The sequence below is a fragment of the Myodes glareolus genome, chromosome 15 (assembly GCF_982192425.1).
Source record: "Myodes glareolus chromosome 15, mMyoGla1.1, whole genome shotgun sequence".
Classification (NCBI taxonomy): domain Eukaryota; kingdom Metazoa; phylum Chordata; class Mammalia; order Rodentia; family Cricetidae; genus Myodes; species Myodes glareolus.
Genome location: NC_142040.1, coordinates 17,311,797 through 17,333,292, shown reverse-complemented (window position 1 = coordinate 17,333,292; position 21,496 = coordinate 17,311,797). Strand labels below are relative to the sequence as shown.

At 35.7% G+C, this 21,496-nt stretch overlaps 1 protein-coding gene across 5 annotated transcripts in view; it reads left to right on the top strand.

Moving 5' to 3' along the window:
- The window catches only part of Xrcc4 (X-ray repair cross complementing 4), a 212,661-nt gene that overhangs the window by 92,858 nt on the left and 98,307 nt on the right, over positions 1-21,496 (top strand). For all 5 annotated transcript variants that reach the window (XR_015734962.1, XM_087896767.1, XM_087896769.1 and 2 more), the window contains one exon: positions 950-1,041. Coding sequence is in view for 4 of the 5 variants with exons in the window: in XM_087896767.1 (XP_087752893.1) it covers positions 950-1,041 (92 nt within the window). In the remaining variant the exon portion in view is untranslated. The remainder of the gene's footprint in view (positions 1-949; positions 1,042-21,496) is intronic.

The following is a 21,496-nucleotide window of genomic DNA, read 5'->3' as shown; positions in this document are numbered from 1 at the left end:
TGGGTCATTTTGTAACATGAAGGGCTGGCTTGTTGGGTTTTTCTGTCGTGCCCAGTTCCCACAGCTGTTTAGCCCCAAAGAAAATCACACAGAGGTCTCCATAAGTTATAAGCTGATTGGCCCATTAGCTCAGGATAATATAGCTTATATTAACCCATTATTCTGATCTATGTTAGCCATGTGGCTCAGTACCTTTTTCAGTGGGGCAGATGACATTCTGCTGTTTCGGTGGTCTGGGCAGGAGTAGGAGGAATCAACTTCCTTCTTCCCAGAATTCTCTTGTTCTCCTTGCATCATTTCTACTTCCTGTCTGGTTTTCCCGCCTATACTTCCTGCCTGGCCATTCAGCGTTTATTTAAAACATGATTGACAGAATACAGACAATTCTCCTGCACCAGCATTTATGTTGTCTGATAAAAGTATGTTATTATTTTTATCATTGTCAAGCTTTTTTTCTTTCTGAAGTGATCTATAAACTTAATTCCTAAGAAAAAAATTCGTAGATTACAAGTGACTAGTATAGATTTGAATAGTTTTAAGTGTTTTTAGTTATTAAATCATATAGATAAGATTCATTTTCTCGAATCTGAACAGCTATATAAGCATGCCGTTCTTCATCTTTGGGGCAATTTAATGAAATGAGGAGCTGCTTTCAGATTTTTGCAATGCTAAGCAATGGCCCACAGAGATAACTTGGTAGAATAATGTTTTGATAGAAGAATAAAATGTGATAATTAATAATAGTAAACATTAAACAAGTGTTTACTAATTAAAATAAACTTTTCTCTTTTATGGTAGTTGTGAAGTGATTTTATCTAAATCACATAATCTCTATTTTTGTCTGATCAGAACCTTTTTTCAGGAATATTTTCTATTTGCTTATTGGTAAAGTAGATAGTTAGCCAGGGGTGAACTGATAATTTCCTGTTTTGCTTTTCTGTTTTTCCAGAGAAACTGAATGTTCTGAAAAAACAGCTGGCCCAGATTTTATTTATGATGGAAGTACTGATGAAGAAAGTGGAACTTCCATGCTGGGTTCAGGTGAGAGGACATCCTTATCTATGTAAGATGTCACTTGGGCTTAACCAATAACATTTTTGGAAAAGGTAATTATGTAAAATTCATCAAATGTTTTTTTGTCTAAAACTTTAAAATCTAAGATTAAAATTAATATTTACTGTAGACTGTAGCAGTTAGCAATAGCAAAGCAAATCAAGCAAGCATACTTACATACACTGGGGCTGTGTTTTCATTGTGAAGTGAGGATACATACACAAGAGAAGGCAAGACCTTGTTAAGCATCAACAGCTCAGAACTGGTTACCTTTCATCTCAGATTTTACAGAGCTAGGGCTCTGGATAGAGTCTGGTGAAGTTGAAGTCTTCCTCCTCATGAAAAAGCTTGCTATTTTTTTTTTTTAAAAAAAAGGGTAATAGAGGACAGAGATAAAAGATGTCTATTTGGGGTATTTTTCAGGCATTTTAAAAATCTTCCTTGACTTTTGCTTGTATATTATGATTTCAGATTTTGTGAATTTTCTTGGTTTCCTTTCTGTTTTTATGTGTGTCTGTGTGCATGTATTTCTGTGCTTCTTCATTTTCTTTTTGTTGTTCTAGTTTATTTGCCTGTCTGTTTACCAAAGAGAGAGTAAAAGTTGCAGTTGAATGGATGCACAAATAAGGAAGATCTTGGTGGAGATGGAAAAAGGAAAACATGATCAGAATATATTGCATAAAAATCACTTTCAATTAAGAAAATCCAAAAAAAAAAAAACGACAGAAAGGAAGACAGAATGCATCTTGGTTTTAATATCTAAGCCTTATTCAGTCCTGTGAATCAAGGTCCCAGCAGTTATTTAATCCTATGAGTTATTTTTTAGGGTTATATAGATTTTGGGGTATAGTAATGGGCCCACCACCCGGCTCCCAGGTAGTTTACCTGAAATAATTACTCGAAAACTGTATTCATTTAAACACAGCCTGGCCCATTATTTCTAGCCTCTTCTTGACTAACTCTCACATCTTGTTTTAACCCATATCTAGTAATCTGTGTATCACCACCAGGTTGTGGTTTACCGGGAAGATTCTAACCTACATCCATCTCAGGCCAGAGCTTCATGGTGTCTTCTTGACTTTGCTTCTTTCTCCCAGCATTCTGTTCGGGTCTACTCCACCTATCTAAATTTTGCCCTATCAAAAAGCCAAGGAAGTTTCTTTATTAACCAATGAAAGTAACACATAGACAGAAGGCCCTCCTACTCCATTGGGGGCTATAGAAGTAGAGAATCTCTGAACTCATGTAACACTAGGAAAGTTTGACTTAAGCGTGATATAAATCCGTTCTTTAGAAAAGATTTATATTTTAAAATATAGTATTTTTATTCTTCGAGAATTTCATGTAGGCATACAATGTATTGAGTCTCGTCTTCTTGCCCCAACTATTCCAAATCCATTCATTCCTCCTCCCCCAACTTAATGTCTTCTGTTTGATCGATTTTCACCAACCCACTGAGTCCAATGTGTGGTGTGTGTATGTGTGTGTGTGTGTGTGTGTGTGTGTGTGTGTGTGTGTGTATGTATTTATAGTTATAGGTACCCAATGGTGCCTTGTCAACTTACTATGGCCCATATACTTGAGGAGAACTGACTCGACCAAGAAGCCATTGTCCACAGCTCCTTGTCTAGGAGTGGGGTTACTCCATATTGGAGTATTGACTGCCCTGCTCTTGTATAGGCAGTTACAGCTGCTGTGAGTTCGTGTGCACAGTGGTCCTGTAATCCAGGAGACACTAGTCTGCACCAGTCATTCCCAACACCTGCCTCTTAAAATCCTTCAGTTCCATTTTTCTTAGGTGATCCCTGAGCCTTTAAGGAAGGGGTTCTGATCTGTACATCCCGTATGTGACTATGAAATCCACACTCACTTTATTCTCTGCACTCTGACCAGCTGTGGGAACCTCCACAGAACTTTTCAGTTAGATGGATGGGATAAGGTAGAGTAGAAATTGAGGGAATCGGAGATTAGACCAGGAATATAAAGAAACCTAAATTTCAAAAGAAAGGGAGGTATAAACTAGCAGGTGGAAGGAGAAGTGAAGAAAGCGGGAAGTTGTGTTTATTTAGAAGAAAATATGCTTCTTTAATGATGGGAGCAGATGAACCTCAGTCATCGCAAAGAATCAGGGCATCATGTAAACAACTCATGAGAACAGTAGAAATTTTAATAACTAATAATGTAAGTCCCATAATAAAATTACTATCAAATTACACATTCAAACACTTTTGGAAATGGCTTTCTGAAGACCCAGTAAATCTAGTAATCCTCACTGACTCTTCACCTACCTGTTTTACTAGAGGGTAGGCGGTCATAGCTAAAACAGTAAAAGCTAAGCAGAGACACACGTTTTCATACATTGCAGGGAAGCTTGGTTCTCCACTAAAATGCTAGATGTTCAAGAAGAGTCAATTTAGACTTGAGCTCCCAGTCATAGCACTGAGAGCATGAGACTTGAATCGAAATGACTATGGTATGCACAATGGGATACGCTGTATTGTAGGCTGCAAAACAGCTCATTTTAGAAGCTGGTAATCTACAGAGGTGCATTCTGTTATCTTACATACAATGTTTCTTCTCAGATCAATCACCTTTGTGGCTCAACATCAAAGTTTCAGATTCAAGACTCATGCTTATTAAGACCAAAGAAGTAAAAATTTAAAAAGAACCAGAGGCTTACATGTTAAATATATAGTTAGATGGGAGTTATATAAATGACACATAAAACAAAAGAAAAATAGGAAATTAAAAGGGAAATATTGACAAATTTAAAATAGTACAATTATATTCAAGCTTTGCTAAGAATAAGTTTAACACAAAAAAGGCACTAATCTCATGTATACAGATTTAATGATGTATTTCTCTTTGATAATTCTCATCCTCTACATGTGTTAGTGAGATATGCTATTTAGATTTAAGAACAAAATCAAAGTCCACTGCAATTATTAAAAATTTTGTAAAGCTTAAAAAGGAAAGTACATAGGTTTTCTCTTTCTTGCACTTTACTTACATCTGAAATAGTTATTATGAAAACATAATAAAAACAAACTCAGATGGTTGTGTTTTTTTATTTGTGTATCCATATCAATACATATAATGAATAGACAGATGCAAAACTAATAGGGAGAAAAGGAGGCTACCAGTCTGAGAATGAGGGGCAGCATGAAAGAAGTTAGAGAGAGGAATCTTGGGAAGTCGTAGAAAGAGGAAAGGTTAGGAGGAAAATGAAGTAATTACATATTAATTAAAAATATAAAAATTGTCTAAATAGAGAAAATATAAAGGAATTATTTCCTCTAAATGGTAAAAAATTCTCATGTTCGAAAGTGCATTACTGTTATAATGTGATCTAAATAAAATTTGAAGCCTTACTTCATCACAACTGACCTTGACTACTTTTCTAGAGATTTGTTCGTTCATTTTCCCTACTCACTGTCATTGTGTACTCGTTCAGAGTCCTGAATAAACCAATTCACAAGTTCATCTGCTCCCATCATTAAACAAGCATATTTTCTTCTAAATAAACACAACTTCCCGCTTTCTTCACTTCTCCTTCCACCTGCTAGTTTATACCTCCCTTTCTTTTGAAATTTAGGTTTCTTTATATTCCTGGTCTAATCTAATTAGCCATGATATAAAAAATTATGTGTAAGAATATTGGTTTTAATGAACAGTTATTCTATTTGAATAATTATTTTACTCACAGAAATTGGCATTATTTCTTAACATTGAAGAGTATTTGAATTAGCTTTACTAGAAAATGAAATACAAAAATACTAATATCAAATGTTTTGCTTTTCATTCAATGCAGAATAAAACAGCAAGTTATTAAAAACTAATAAAGAAGCTTTCTATCCATTTCTCTGCATAATTATTTGCCCAAGATTTAGCACATTATTTTAATTAATCATGCTTTACCAACAGCAAGGTCCCTGTGTAATTGCTGTCAGTCATTTGGGTTTCTACTTAGTTGCTAGGCTTCCTGGAAGGAAGTGTGGTTATAAAATAGCCTTTTTGAAAATAAATAAATGGCCATGCCAGACAGTAGGTGAATACTGATACAGCTGATTTTAAAAATAGAACAGAACTTAAAATTTCTAAGTATCAAAGGGCTTGTTGCTTTGAACAGTGAATCTCCACTTACACAGGGGAGAGCAACATGTACTGCCAACGAGATTACTCGGAGTATTAACCTTAGAACCAAACTATGGTCTTAATCTTATCCGGCTTCCTTATCATAGATATATTTATTTAAGAATTCTAAATGGAAAGCTTGATTTATCAAAAACTGTCTTTGTGCTGAAAAGACATTTTGGGTTGTTTCATAGCCACAGTGGGATTTTACATGTAAGCATTATTGCCAGGAGGAACATTGTATATACTTTTCCAAAGGTAATGGAGTCCTAGGAAATTCAGTACATTACCCTTGGCCACATAGAAGAATTTTGTAATTGCCTCCTAAAACAGTAAATTAGCTACATTTGTAACATATGGTTGAAATATAAAACACTTGGAATTCCCAAAGAGTGAAAACTGAACCATCGACAGGAGGATATCGAGGACACCTTGTCCCTAGAGATCCTGTGTGTTGAAATTTGCCATAGAGACTGTCTTCATCATAAGTCGTGCCAGCCAGACTTCATGCAGCTTGAACAGAAATTTGAGATATACATGTTTCTAATGACATCTTTACTATTTATTTAGATTACATTTAAAAATACCTTTTAATTTAATATATGTGGTCTGTATTTACATCATTTCTGTACTTCCTTCTGCCAAATTCATGGCCTTCTTAAAATTACTGTTGTTATAGACGCAGGTATGTTTGTTTATATTATGATATATTGAATATAGATAACTGAAATGACTATGTACATATAAACTGGTGAACCTTTTTATTGTAGTTTATATTTATATTTAGAAATGACCACTTGGTATTATCAATTAAGATTCATCCCCCTTTGGGGGAGGGGCTGTCCCTCTCTTAGCATTTCTTAATAATCTGCATCTCTTCATGTAGAAGCTAAGAGAGAGACAACCATGACCCCTCCCCACATGAGATTTCCCTATCAACATTGGCACGGCCACTGGTGTTGTTATACATGTGAAGTAGACATTGTTTTGACACTTTTGTGCAGCTTCCCTCGGCACATGTAGACAGCACAATTTCCTAACAAATGTACTTGTCCCTTGGTCCTCACAGTGTTCCTGCCCCTGCTTCCATGATATTCTCTGAGTCTTAGATGCTAGATTGTGTTATAGGCGTTTGACTTCCAGACAGCTATTTTAATTTTTTTGTGTGTGTTCTTGGAGAAACAATGAAATTGTGTTTTAAATGTCTCTGAGTATAGATAGTAAAAAGTGCTGGCATCTCCTTTCTTTTTAAAGCAAGAGTGGATCTAAAATTTAGGAAACAAAAACATTTTTGAACATCCATAAAGGGTAGGCAGGAACACAAGCACTGCTTATACTTGAAAGACTAATATAGTGTGGGTAGTAACTGGCCATCTGTTGCATTTTTATCCAGGACTGCCATACTTGTTCTGTGCCCCTTTTGTGAACTTGGTGTGGGATTCTCATGGGACCTGGCAGACCAGAAGGGTTGACAACTAATTTACATGGGACCAAAAAGGCTCAATTGATCTTCCCAGAGGTTGAGATCCACATCTGGTGGCATTTCTTGCTGGAAGTAATGATCTTGGCAGTGGGGAATAAATGAGTTTTCAACAAAACCAGACATGCAAAGAGACAGGAAACCATGGTCCATACCCAGTCGGGGAGAGAGAGGAAAGAGTCAATAGAAGCTTTCAGATTTCCCCCAGATGTGGAATATAGTAAAAAAAAAAAAAAAAAAAAAAAAAAAAAAAAAAAAAAAAAAAAAAAAAACTTCAAAGCACTTTTAAAATATTTTAAGAAAACATGCTTAAAGAATTAAAAATGAGCATGATAATATGTTAACATGAAAAGATTCCTAACACGGAGATAGAAATTATTATTTAATAAGTACAAATGAGACTTCTGGAGTCGCTGGGTACTGCAGCTAAAGTGACAGGTCCACGAGAGCAGCCCAACAGGTGATTCAATATAGCAGGAGAAAGTCAGCGGGCTTGGACGTTGATTAATAGCGTGTGTAATCTATGAGAATAAAGAACAAAAAGTACCAAAGAAAAGATTCTCAAATGCCTTTGGAATAGCCTCAAGTGTGTTGATAAAAGTCCATATAAATTCATGAAGAGAAAATCATGGAAATTAGGAAAATGCTTGAAGATATAATAACTGAGATATTTAAGATCTTATCAGAAATAGTAAATATTCCAAGTATCTAAACCCCAAGTAGAGTAAGTCCTGAGATGCATAATGAGACACTTAATCCTAGCTTGAAAGTCAGGGCGGACAGAAGAAAATTATTCTGACAACCACTGCCCACCCAGTGCCTGCTACCTGTGTAGTCTCTGGTGTTGTTAGTTCTCATCTGAAGCACGGTTTGCGTAGGGTGAGGCCAGAAGAAAAGTAATGGCATTAACGGAGTGATGAAAGTAAAGATAAAAATGTGAATTTGTAATTTTATACCCAGTAAAGTGACTTTCTAAATGAAGAAAATGTAAAGCCATACTTATTTTCAGTTTCTTAGGCCTAACCCCCATTACACCCATTTGTACACATGCGCATGTTCACCACACACTAGCATCCACAAGAGAGGAAACACATGGTTCTTATCATTCTCAGTCGTGCTTATTATCATACTTTCCAGTTCCACCCAGCTTTTGTGTACATTACAAAATTTCATTTTTATAGTCGAGTAAAATTCTAGTGTGTGTATGTAACATTATACTAAAAACGAGAGCAAGAGGGGAGGTGTGGGTATTGTGGAGCTGTACAAAAGAAACCTGAGATAGGACAGTAGAAAAGAGACCAAGTAATAAGCAAGAGTGAGCAGGAGAGGAGTGAGGAAAGGAAAGACAAGGAGGAGGAGAATCCATTAGAAAAAAAAAACATTATTTGAAAATGTTATCACTATATCTGACACTGTGTATGCCATTTTTAAAATCAAATCTTAGTATAAGACAGTTATTGGCAACATACCTTATCAGGAACACTAAGGGAAATCCTTCATGCTGAGATGAAATAATCACAAATTGTAGTAAGGGTTACAGGAAGAAATTAAAATACCAAAGCATTAAGTATATCAAACACTATAATTACTATATATGTTGAGAGAATATAATACTCAATAACTTGCTATCCTTGAGGAAGATTGTGCAGTAAAGCAAATGTAACACCATGTGTGGGTTTAAAACATAGATCCAACAAACAGCCTGATAAAATTACCATAGAACCACATAGGACAAAGAGTCCTATTTTACCAGCAGTCTAGAGTGCATCTATAGTAAAAATAAGCAATTCTAATTTAAAATATGCAATTTGTAATTTAAAGTATTTCCATGAAGAATTTCTGGGCTCTGATAGCATCCTAGCTGTTTTAAAATTTAGTTGTTCAAAGAAGATGTAACAATCTCTGAAAATTTGTTTCAGAAAATAGAGAGGTTAGTACTTCCAAATCATTCTGAGGCTGATATTAACATAATAAAAAAGTCACAAATAATAGAAAAAGTTAAAGAGTAATATCTTTCTTAACTAAAGATACAAAAACTTTAATCAAAATATTCGCAAAGCGAAAAAGCAGGAAATATACATTACGAACAACTGATTTTTATGTTTTTGATGATAAAGTAGTTTGCAACTTAAAATTCATCAATTTACCATCAGATTTCAATATACAATCCCCCTCCAGAGAGAGAGAGAGAGAGAGAGAGAGAGAGAGAGAAAGAGAAGGAGAAGCACCTGATCATTCCCACACACATTGCTGGAAAACTCAACAAAATGGGAATATAAAGAAGCTTCCTCAGCTCCATGAAAGCAATTGTCAGACCCTCACAACTTTTTATAGTTAATGGTGCGCTGCTGAGTCTGTCTGTCTGTCTGTCTGTCTGTCTGTCTCTCTCTCTCTCTCTCAGACATACACACACACACACACACACACACACACACACACACACACAGAGTCTGGGAGAAGATGTCTGTCTTCATCATGTCATCACTTTAGTCCACTTCGGATTGCAAGTTCCAGCCAGAATAGTTACTTGAGAGAATAAAGACCGGCTAATAATGAAAGTTATCACTTTATTGATATGATATTTCTATCAGCTATGAAGCTGAATTAAAATAGAACCAGTCAGTGAGTAAATCTGGTGTTAATGTGTGATAACAATGCATAAAACCCAATTGTATTACTGTAAATTTGCAATGAACAAAACAAAAGAAATAAAATGGAGAATAGTGTCAGGAATAGAGTTGGGAATATCCCTACTCATAAGCACTTTTTTAGCATGTGTGAGGTCCAACTCTTTAAAAACAGTGATAATAGTAAATTCTGAGGACTAAGTTGCATAACAAACAAACAAATCCAGAATATGTATATTAAAAAACCACAAAACAGGAAAAAAGGAAGGCACACTTGAATAACTATGAAAGCATACGAACTTTTTATTGGAAATTTTTATATTGTTTAGTTAAAATCAGCCAGTTATATCAGATTTTAGTTTCCACACATATATAACAAAATCACAGCTGGTATTTTGGCAGATTGACATTCCCATCTTAAAATTCAAACTGAAATAGAAGAGTCAAAATAGTCCTAAAAACAAGAACCAGAACTTTAAGAGTTATTACAAAGATACAGAAATTACAACAGTATAGCTTTAGAGTAAGGATGGACATTACATAAACCCAACACAATTCTTTGTGGAAAAATTTTTATGGTTATTTTCTACTGATCCCTAGCAAAATTACAAATACAATTTTACAGAGAAAAGATAACTGTGTGTTTTTTCTATTTTAATTGGACAATTGTTTTGTGTTTGAAATGTAAATTAACTTTAATATTTGCTCAACATGTTTCTAAAACTAACTCAAGTAGATCATAGACTAAAATGAAAAAAATTCTAGTTTTTATCTACAATATCAAAAGCAAAATATACGGTAGACAAAAGATGATTGTATTTTATCATAAAACGGTTTGTAGCTCCAAAGGACACCATTAAGTAAATGCCATAAATTAGGAAAAAGTATTCAAAAGTCATGTATCTGACAAGGGTCTTGTTTCCTAAATAAAGAACTGCATAATTAAATAAAAAGAAAAGAAACAACCTAATATAATGTTGCCAAAAGGCTTGAATTGGCATTCCACTGAAGATGATATAGCACTCACTAATAGCTAATAACCACATGAAAATCTTCAAACAATATTAGTCAATAGGGAAATCTAAATTTGCTAAAATAAAGTCTAATATTACTTCAGAGAGATACAAGTTAAATCAGGTACTGAGAAAGATGCAGAGAAAATTGACTTGTTGCACATTGCTGATGGGAAGGAAAAATATTTTAACCACTTTAGAAAAGCATGCTGCAATGTCTGTTTTTCCTTTAAAAATATTTCATGTGTATGAATGTTTGCCTATATGTGTGAGCGTATAAGTAATGTCTGCATAAAGAGCACATTGAGCAAAGTGAGCATGAATACAAGGCCTAGGATTGTAGCTGAGGGTGGTCGTGAGCTGAGAGTGGGTGCTGGGACCTAAGCTTTGGTTTTGTGTCTGAGCAGTAAGTGCTCTTAACTACAGAGTCATCTCTCTAGACCCAAGTTTAGTGTATTTTGTTTTTTGAGGGTTTTTTTTTGGTTTATCTTGATTTTATATAGAAAACAAATTATACTCTGTTATTATCATGATTCAGAAACGTAAACATGGACTAACTGCATCTTAGTCATGAGGCACAAATCAAAACTCAAGGAGGTAACTGAGCTGAACTCATTTCTGGACGATGGAATCTTCAGTGATTGTGCTTCAGAGTCTAGTCTATGAATGTCTGGACCACCACACTTTCATTTTGTCATAGCCAAGGGCAGTTCTTAGATCATAGAGACCTTGTCATTAGGCACACCTGCAGGGACCTTCCAATGTCTATAATTTCAGGGGGATTTGTAGATTGACTTGTTTGACCGTTTCGTTCATATTAGCAATATCTTACTACTCTTTTCCTCTTACTGCCCTCACATCCCTGTCAATGTCCTCACCCTGTCCTTACAAGTCCCAGAACCATAATTTTGGGGTTTGTCACGTTTTGTGATTCATTTGATTTAAGCCTGGCTGTCTGTGTAATCATTGGACAGGAACTATCCATCTGATTTTGGTGGGGTCTTTAGTGGGTATATAACGGAAGCAATGCTTCTCTCACCTCCGGAATCTCTCTGGAGTCAGTAGTTCAGCAGTGAGTAGCAAGGCCTCATGGACCCTGCTTTTATCCGTGTCTGACTGTTAAGAAGGCTCATTTTCATATGGATGCAGTGCATGTAGCCATGAGTGCTGACTGTTCCTGACTCCATGGCTGTGTCTTCATCAGAAGAGGACCCTTTTCAGCTCTTCTCCTGATTTTTAACTCTTACATTCTGTAACATTTTCAAACTCAAAAGATCTATGAGATGTTAGTGTTAGAAGAGACCTATGTGAGATACACTATTCCTGATGATTCCTGCCTCCTAAGTACTTGGGTGAAAATTAGGAAGTCTCTAAATAAAGATGCAGATTTCCAATATTTCCTCCTCACCCTTGGTCTCTCTCATAAGGAGGTTAGAGGAGGACAACTTATGGGAATCATTTCTTTCTTTGCGAAATGCGGGTATCTGGAGTTGAACTCAGGTATACAGGCTGGATGGCAGGTGCTTTTACTCACTGAGCCACCTTTCTTGATTATGAATTGTTCTTGTTTATTTGTCTGTGGGTATTTTATAGAAAAAAAGGTAAGAGTTACAGTTCAACCAATGGCAATAAAAATGACCATTATTTTGCATCAAGGATCTAAATTTTTGGTGAATTCTCAAAAAAGGATTAAGAACCATATTAAGCTACAGAAAGAGTGTTTAATATAGAAAGACTGGATTAAGATATTACATGAAAACTAAAGCCTGGAGTGGATGTAATGTTGAAATATAAAGTAAAATAGAAGTATTCTAACAGAAAGCTGAATTTTTTTCTTTCTAATCATTTACCTAGAGATATGGCTAGAATTTTATTATGCAATAAGTTAGCAGTTAGCCACTTGGAACAATTGACGATGAATTTGTGGTTTGTGCAAATTGTGATATACTGTAAATATACTACATGTTATTTCAAAATCTTTTAGTGTAACCTATTATTAAAATGGTAGAATATGCTTCCTTAATGCACACTTATGTTAGGAGCTATTTTGAATCTATTTAGGTTTATTAAATACTGTCTTTCTTGTAATAAAGTTCTTTTTAAAACTCAATCAGTGTTTTATACTGAACTACTAATTCCAGATTCTTTTTTATTTTAAAACTGTGGCTATCACAAAGATGGTACTTCCATACTTTGCATTAGCCTCATTTTTAAAATCAAAGATACAGTATATTTCCTTTCAACATACTTACTATGTTGCCTGTGCTAAAATATCCCATCATATGCTTATTCTGTAGTTATAGAATACATTTGTGTTATTGTGAAAAATAAAACAAATTGAACTATCAAATCTTTATGAAACTTTTAATTTAATATTTAGTCCCTTAGGTCGAAGGACTCATATGTAAAACTTATGGTAGGCATCACTGCATACATTTAAATACATAACACAATTCATTTCAGTAAAAAACAACTTAAGGATACTCCCGTCTAGAGTTGTAGTTCAGTGGAATGAGGTCTAGGTTCAGGTTCTAATACTAAGACAAGAAAACAAAGTCTGAATCACTTACAGTTAGTTTCTCCTAGGAAACGGAAGCTTCACATCTGCATCAGTTCTATAAATTAGACCACAACTGAGTGGAAATAGAGACTGGTATGAGTATAGCAGCAACCTCGAAATCAGCTGAAGTGCTCTAGTGCCATATATAGAATTCTCACCTTCTGTTACTGTGACAGGGATCTCTACCAAAAGTAGCACATCTGGTCCCTTAAACCAATTCATCACTGTCACTTATAAGCTGTATTAAGATCAAAAGCATAGAGAAGGCTAGCCATGATGAGGTTCTGGAGTGCTGCCAGCCCACCAGCATTGATGCAGTGCTAGCTGCAACTTAACTCTGAGAGCCTGGGACGTGTGAGGGATGGATATCAGCAGGCTCTCCAGACAGATCTGAGTGTGTGGTGTGTGGATGAGAAGGGTCACCAGTAGGGGGGCCAGATGAAAGACACAATGTGAGCCCAAAGTGACTAATGTAAGCCTGTGGTAAAACCAAGGAGTGGTAGAAGAGAGTGAAGCTACGAGAATTTGGACTTTACACGAAGACAGATGCAGGGTGTTTTGTAGAGGACCAAAAAGAAAAGAGCTTAGGGTACTCTTTGTCACATTGCTGTTAACAATATGGTAACACAACCACCATGTAGTTTGTAAATTAAATGAATGATCCAGATGAAATTAAAGGTTATAAATGGGTGATTTTTTTTAAATAAAGTAAGCTGTATAGTCTGGTTTTCCTTTGGTGTTAAGTTTTTCAAGTAATGTTATATATAAATGCATGAAAAAAAGGGCATTGACTCTGTAGTAGACCTCAACAATTCCTTATATTTCAGGCATGGCTCACTTTTTCCATTACTGTCATTTGTTTTGCTTCTTTTTCTTTTTCTTTCCCTGGAGCTGAGGACCAGACCCAGGGCCTTGCGCTTGCTAGGCAAACACTCTACCACTGAGCTAAATTCCCAACCCCTGGGTTGCTTCTGAAAGTACATGTTTGTAACCCTTGGGAAAAGGGGTGAGTGATGAGTAATGGTGTATCTCTGTTCCTTTGTATCTACAGGGGATTACATCCAGTGTCCCTTGCAAAGGCCAATCTCTGTGATGTTCAAGTTCCTTATATAACATGTATTGTGTACACACTTTACCTGCTCATCGCCTTCTATATATTCAGTTACTGCTTCCTGGCCAGTTTCCTCACCTACACACTCAGTCAACTTCATATCAGAACTATTGTTTTCAAATTGTCTAGTAGAAACAACTATTTTTACAAGATTTATACTGCATTAAGTATTTAAGATAGTCTAGAGGTGATTTTTATTATAAGGCAGAATGTGTTTGATTATATTAAAATGTTATAATATCTTCTCTTAAGTAATTGATCACTTTTAAGTTATTTTAAGGATGATTTTTAAGTTTTTCTTTTTTTGCCCTTTTTGAGATAATGTTTCTCAGTGTAGCTCTGACTTTCCTGGATCTTGCTCTGTAGACCAGGCTGACCATAGATTCATCTTCTTCTGCCTCCCAAGAGGATGCACATGCACTCATATAATTAGAAGACAAAAATAAGCTATTACTACAGATCATACCATTGACATCCTCAGAATTTTTGCAACTCAGAATCTGTGTATCACTAGGGATTAAATATTGACAGTGTCATGTCTGCCAGTCTAATTTTATAGTCCTTGTGGCCCACAGAAACAGACATCAGCTCGTTTGAACATTTGACATATTATCAACACAACATAAGTGCACCAAGAGGCAATTAGAGGAAACAGAAACTGTATGCTGTGTACTCTTTTTGTCATTCATGAAATGCTGTTGCCTACCAGTAGAGGTTTTTTAAAGTGTAGAAGCGAAATAAAACTGTCCCAGAATGAATGGAGACCTAAAGAATTTCCTTGTATGAGCTAGACTTGCATTATGAGCCACTGGAACATGTGATCTCAGACTGTTTTGGTTGATATTGTGATGGTTACAAGATGGGCTAAAGAAAGATTATGAAGTCAACCTGGATGTTTTCTTGAGTACGTCATCTTGGTGACCTTACTATTGCTGGGCCCAGTGGCCATGATGGTGATGATCAAGTGTGGTTCCAGGGTCATCCACTGAAATGATTTCTGATGGGTTGTGAAGAACGAGCTTCCTGCCTTTGTTTTAAATGCTTTTCCAGTGGTTTTGTTTGAGTGGGGGAAAGTTAAAATTAAGTAGAAGCAGGATAAGAGAAATGTAAGAAATTATCTTCATTCCATTGTAAGTACTTAAGGGCTTTTTGTTAAAGATGTTTTATAACCAAAGAAACTTCTAAAACAGTGAGTTAATAAAAATTAAATTTTTCTTTATTTATAAATTACTGATTCTAATGTGGTTATTAAAAGCAGTTTCATTAAATCTGGAATACAGATAGCATGCATAATTTTCATTATTTTAATATTTTCATTGTTAAAAAAGTTAATTACTTTCCAACTGATCATAAGAATGAAAATTTAAAGATGAGAGTAGCTAGCTATTCTTTAAAATTTGTCCTTTTGCAATAGAATTGCTTTTTTTGATATTACATCTATCATGAATAATGTCTGCTCAAATAAAGGCTTCCTTTTTTTTAACTGTTCTTTTGACTTTTTATGAATTTTCTTATTCTAACTGGTTTCAATGTGATACATCTAACATTTATGTTTGGGAGTTCTAAAATTATGAAATGTCTCATACTTTTTAATCCTTTTTCTGAAACTTCTAACATTGTTTGGAAGGTATCAAAATTATGTTTTTAAAACAAAAAATGTAATAGTATTAATGTTGAAATTCTTGCAAACACTAGTATTACTTTTTTCCTGAATAACTTTGTCATTCAGTTAGAAAAAATTTTTTTCACAGTTTTTAAAATTATATTTTTTTATTTTTAAGACATCCCAACTGCAATTTCCCTTCCCTCCAGTCCTCAAGTCTCTCCCTCATCCCGTCCCTTTACCCCAGACCTATGGCTCCTCTGTTTCCCTTCAGAAAAGAGCAGGTCTTCAGGGCTGTCTGCCAAACAGTGTTAATAATATATGCTAAAACTAGGCACAAATCCTTAAGGCTTGATAAGGCAACATAGTAGACAGAAAGGTTTCCCAAGAGTAGGCAAAAGAGTCAGAGACACCCCCACTCCCATGGTTAGGAGTCTCACTAACACCTCACTAACTACCATAACATATTTACAGAGAACCTACAGACCCATACAGATTCAGTGATTGCCACTTCATTGTCTTTGAGCCCCGATGAGCACTGCTTAGTTGGTTCTTAAGGATTCCTCTCACGGGTTTTCAAAGGAATACCAAGCCTACACTTCAGCTCTTTCTGTACAATAGTATCACATAGCACCCCAACGTGAAATAAAATTGGATTTTTTGGCAATTGGAGAAAGCATTTGAAAGAACAGTTGTTTTGATAATTTTATACACACACACACACACACACACACACACACACACACAGTGTATTATTAACACACACACTGAGCATATTATTACGTACACACACACTCCAGTTAACCCTTAAGCATCTCCATTCCTTTCCCTTTGAACCCTTTTTACTACCAGGGTTGCTACACCATTAAAGAAAAAACTGATTACCACTCCTTGTGGGCACTTTCATACTTATGAAGGCAAGTCAGTCTTGGCAGGTATCCATTATTGCTGTGTGTTCATAGTTGCAATGACAGTGCAGTCCAGACAGTTTTTCATGACACTTCCCCTGGGTCCAGCTCTTTAATTCTTTCAACCACCTCAACCACAATGATAACTGTACCTTGGGGAAGAGGACAGTGACGCAGATGTCCCATTTAAGGGTGAGCATGCGTGACTATTTAATGAATATGATTTTGATCACATTGTGTAGTGACTCACATTTCTTTATTTAATATCTCTTACCAAGGAAATCAGGATTAATAAAAACATTTTTAAAGTGACATTCTCTCTTTTATACTTCTTAGTCCCTGAAAAAATATTTTTTGTTTGCTTGTCAAGTGTTAGATGGCCATAGGATTTGTTCATACACCTTCCAGATAAATCACATTTTCATTATCCATTCATCCACTGATAGACAGTACTCTCATTTCAGTGATAACCTTCATGGCTGCATAATACATGTATAAGCCATCAGTTAGTAAACAAAAATCACAGGGCCCAGTGTGAAATACCCCCTCATGACTTGTTGGTAAGGGAGGTCCCAGAGGTACAGGGCTCTTCAGTATTTTTCGTTGCCCATTAGAATGAGTTGATAAGAAACTGTTGGTAAAGAAACCACCCACCTTTAGTGTATGATAGGGAGAAATCAAGCTTTAACTGAGCTGGGAGTTTTCTCCCTGCTGTCAGCTTCCAGACACAGAAGCTTCTATAAGGATAGCCAAAGGAGAGACAGCATTAATGGTCTTACCCAGCTTAGAATCCTGTGAAGTATGACATTAACCTGCAGGCAAATGGTATCTACTGGTAAAATAGTGGTGCAAATGTTGTAAGGACAACCAAGCATTCTCTACTTGGTATGGATGCTTATTTCAGAAGAGAAAATTCATTAATGGTACTGAAAATTGAACCAGAAATCCATGACTAAAGTGGTGTTATGCCCTAGTGTTGATCTTAGTTCTGGTGTTTAACTAAATGGACACAGCACCACAATGTCTTTGGGAAAATTTTTTTTTTTATACCTGTACACAGATGTTCAGTCTTAATCAAAAAACTTCCCTTCAGAGTGTACGAGGCCACATGTAGAGACACAGGGCTGTTTAAGATGCTGGGAATACGGGCCAATCTGCCCTAAAGAGTACATTCATGCCCCTTCTCTGAGGCTCAGGTAACAATGCAGGAGAACAGAGTTGAGGGAAGGGAAATGTAAGAACTCCAGCATTAAGAGATGGACTGTGAAATGTCATCTTATGACTGAAAAGTAACCAGTATGATCATGATCCTCTATTATTACTGGATCCCTGAAATGGCCCAGCACAACACTAAACCTGTAAATAGTCTATCATAGAAGAGGGAGGAACCAAGGTGGGCTTCCCCCTCTTGATGCACTATCAGCTGCTGATGGAATCTGGAGGAAGAGCAGACATTTTCTTCTGATAAACCTACCACTTTTCAAGTGGATAGTTTCAAACAATGATCATACATAGTCCTGGTTAAACTCAGCACATCACAAAACAGCAACAAAAGACAAAAATATGGGAAATAGGGTCATATAGAGGAGGTGAGGCATGATGAAGTGGGATTCAGATGAAAATAAAAGAGGGTATTTTAGTTAGGGTTTCTGTTGCTGTGAAGAGATACCATGACCACAGCCAGTCTTTAAAAAAAATATTGAATTGGGATGGATCAATTACACCCTTGGAGGTTCATCCCCTTATCATCATGATGAGGAGCGTGGCAGTGTGCAGGCAGTGATAGTACTGAAGTAATAGCTGAGAGTCTTACAAGAGGAAGCTGACTAAGACACTGGTTTTATGCTGAAATCTCAGTGCCTACTCTCACAGGGACGCACTAACCTTCAACAAGGCCATACTCACTCCACCAGTGCAACAACTCCTGATAGTGCCACTCCCTATGGGATTATGAGGGCCAGTTACATTCAAACTACCAGAGAGGGTGGGAGTTACAGTAATCTAAATGTACTATATACATATATGTATGGACTTTTAAAGAACTCATTTAATAAAAGATTTAAGAAGTGAAAAAGAAAAAAAAAGGAATAACATTTGCTACTTACACAACCAACCTTCCATAAACACATGGTCAGAAAGTCTTGCTGAAAGACAAGTTTTTATAACTTGTATCACAAAGTGTGATTGGCAGTTTTATCATAGAATGTGAAAAACATTGTTAGAAAACCAAGGATGCAGGGGCCACTGTTTTTATTCATGGTGTTCTATTTCTTATCTTCCTGTTTAGATATAAAAGAATTAAAATTGCATCTTGAGCTGTAAGAGTCTAAGATTTTATTAATGTGTTCTTGTATTTCTTGAGCCAGCAGTTGCTAATGAGTCTACGGAATTCTCCCTACTCTGCTGTAAGAACTCAACTTGCTTCAGTGAGGTTTCTTGTTTGATGTTCTTCCACCTTTTAATTTAAATGGCACATGCATTACAATAATTCATATACTAAAGATGGTACTGCATTTTAATTTAAAAGATTATTCTGTTTTCTCTGTGTGTGCATATGTGTACATGTATCTATGTCTGGTAGCTTGGAACTGAGTTATAAGCATTTCTGAGTCAACTGACATGGGTGCTGAGACATGAATTCCGGTCCCCATTAGTCAGCATATGTTCTTAGCCAAGGAGCCATCTCTTGAACACCCTGATTCTGTTCTGTTATTGCACTGTCAGCATGGTGGAAATTAAAAATGCATGTCTATAAAGAGATGAAGTATAGCTCATCCTAATGGAAATCATCTGAACTATGAACCGAGATCTTGTATCTTGTTTTCTTTATGATTGTGAGTAATAAAGAAGACAACTTTTATATATTAGCCAAAGTCGCACATATATAAAGGTATCTGTAGTTTATACAACTCTGACTACTGTTATTCTTAGGAGTTTTATTCTAGTAAGCAAAAGTTCCTAACTTGTAAAATAAATTAGACCCACTTTTCTTTGTTTTTCTACTCGCTGCTTCTTTACTGTTTCCAAAAGATGCATGAACTAATCTGTTTTCCTACATCACACATTCTTTATCTTACCAATAGTCGTGTTTTTAGCATTTTATAAATTGTGACCAAATTTTGTGGCATAATTTGAGACAAACACAATAAATGAAGTTTAATCTGATTTTCTTAAAATAGCATATCTGCTGAGTTGTTTTAATGCCATTTGTAAATTGTGGACAGATTTGGACTTTTATTGTTGTTTAGTATGCCATGAAGACAGACTAATAGTTTATTTGAACACAATTACATAGCTAAACAAAATCCAGTAGTTGGTAGTTTAATTTGGCATAATTAAATCTTCCTAAGCATTTTAGGAGGACAAAGTACGGTTTTTACCAGTTGTTTTCTCCAAGGCTTGTGACATTTATTTAACATTGTGTCATACCCAAATTAACCTAAAAGACTCCATTCTTCCTCTGTGCTTTGGCGGGTGTACCACTTACTCACAGATGTACTATGATAGATTATAAACTGCCTGGGAGATCCCTTTCCCTGGATTTGTCATTTATTACAGGTCAAGTGAGTCACAATTCCTTTGGCTGTTGGACTCTGAAACATTCAGTGAGGTGCTTTTACTCACTTACCACACAGTGTGCTTCTTTTAATAGCGCTTCTTCCTAATTCAATCTAGTTTTTGGAGACCATGCCAAATAACAGATCATCGCTTATTGTCCTCTTTTTCCCATGAAACTATCCTGGAATATTTTTAAAGGTCTATGTGCACATTGTGTTTCCATAAAAATAATTCCATAATAATAAATAGCTACACTGTCCTGCCAGCCTAATATCAGTCACCTTTAACAAATGTCTTTCTGCATTCATAATGCTCAGCAGTGCGGTTTTAGTGAATTGTATGTTTACCTGATTTTGATCTCTTAAGAAAATAGTGAATCGTGGATTACTGTCTCAGCCTTAGCAGAATAATCTACATTTACCATGGACTGTGCAGATTTTATCAGATTGAAGCATCCAATACTTCCATTGGACATTTGTAAGAAAATTTTGGTAAGAATATTTCATAAAGATTTAACGGCACTGTTGCCAAAAGCTAAAATATCTACGGCAGTGACGGAACTCTCGCACCTTCCCGAAGTGTGTGTGTGACACTACGTTTTAGAGCACTGGGACTTTCTTTATAGATGCTTATTAACTTTTCTGCAAAAATTGAATGTTGTAGAGATTTCTTCATATCTGTCTGTGTAATTCTTATTTTCCATTCCAAGCAGAATTTCAATTAGGCTGACTAGGATTACTTAAATTGTTTCTTGTTCAAAAGCAAGGTCATTTAATCTTGTGAGTTATTGGTCAAAAAGAATGATGGAAAATTGAATCAGGATTGATTTTATGTGTTCTTTGTAGACTATTGTACAGCTAGTTGCTTTCTATAATTTATTTTTTTCATCTTGACCACAATCAATATCAGGTCTTAATATTCTCATTTAAGGAAGGTTGCATAATCTATCCAAGGACATACAGTGATTAAATGGAAAAGGCATATTCTTAACACACAGTTGTCTGTCTGCCTCTCTCTCCTGTGTGCTAGAATAGAGGCCATCCTTTCCAGCTGAACTTATATTAAATAACAGAAAGGCCCAGGCTCTTTCATGGTTCACTTCTTGAGGATCTTTCTCTGATAGTTCATACATGTATCTTAATGTTAAATAAACATTTACTATTTATATGAGCTTATAATACTTAAAGTAAAGTTAACTGAATCTAAGATTAGGGTTTCTTGGTTTTTGTTTGTGTCATTTAATTGGGATGGTCTGAGACATGACTTAAATGTTGGTTGAATACAAAGACATAACTATCTATGAAGAACTTTTAAAACTTTGAATAAGCCGGGTGGTGGCAGCGTACACCTTTAATCCCAGCTCTCTGGAGGCAGATGAAGGCAAATCTCTGTGAGTTCGAGGCCAGCCTGATCTAAAAGAGCTAGTTCCAGGACAGACTCCAACGCTAC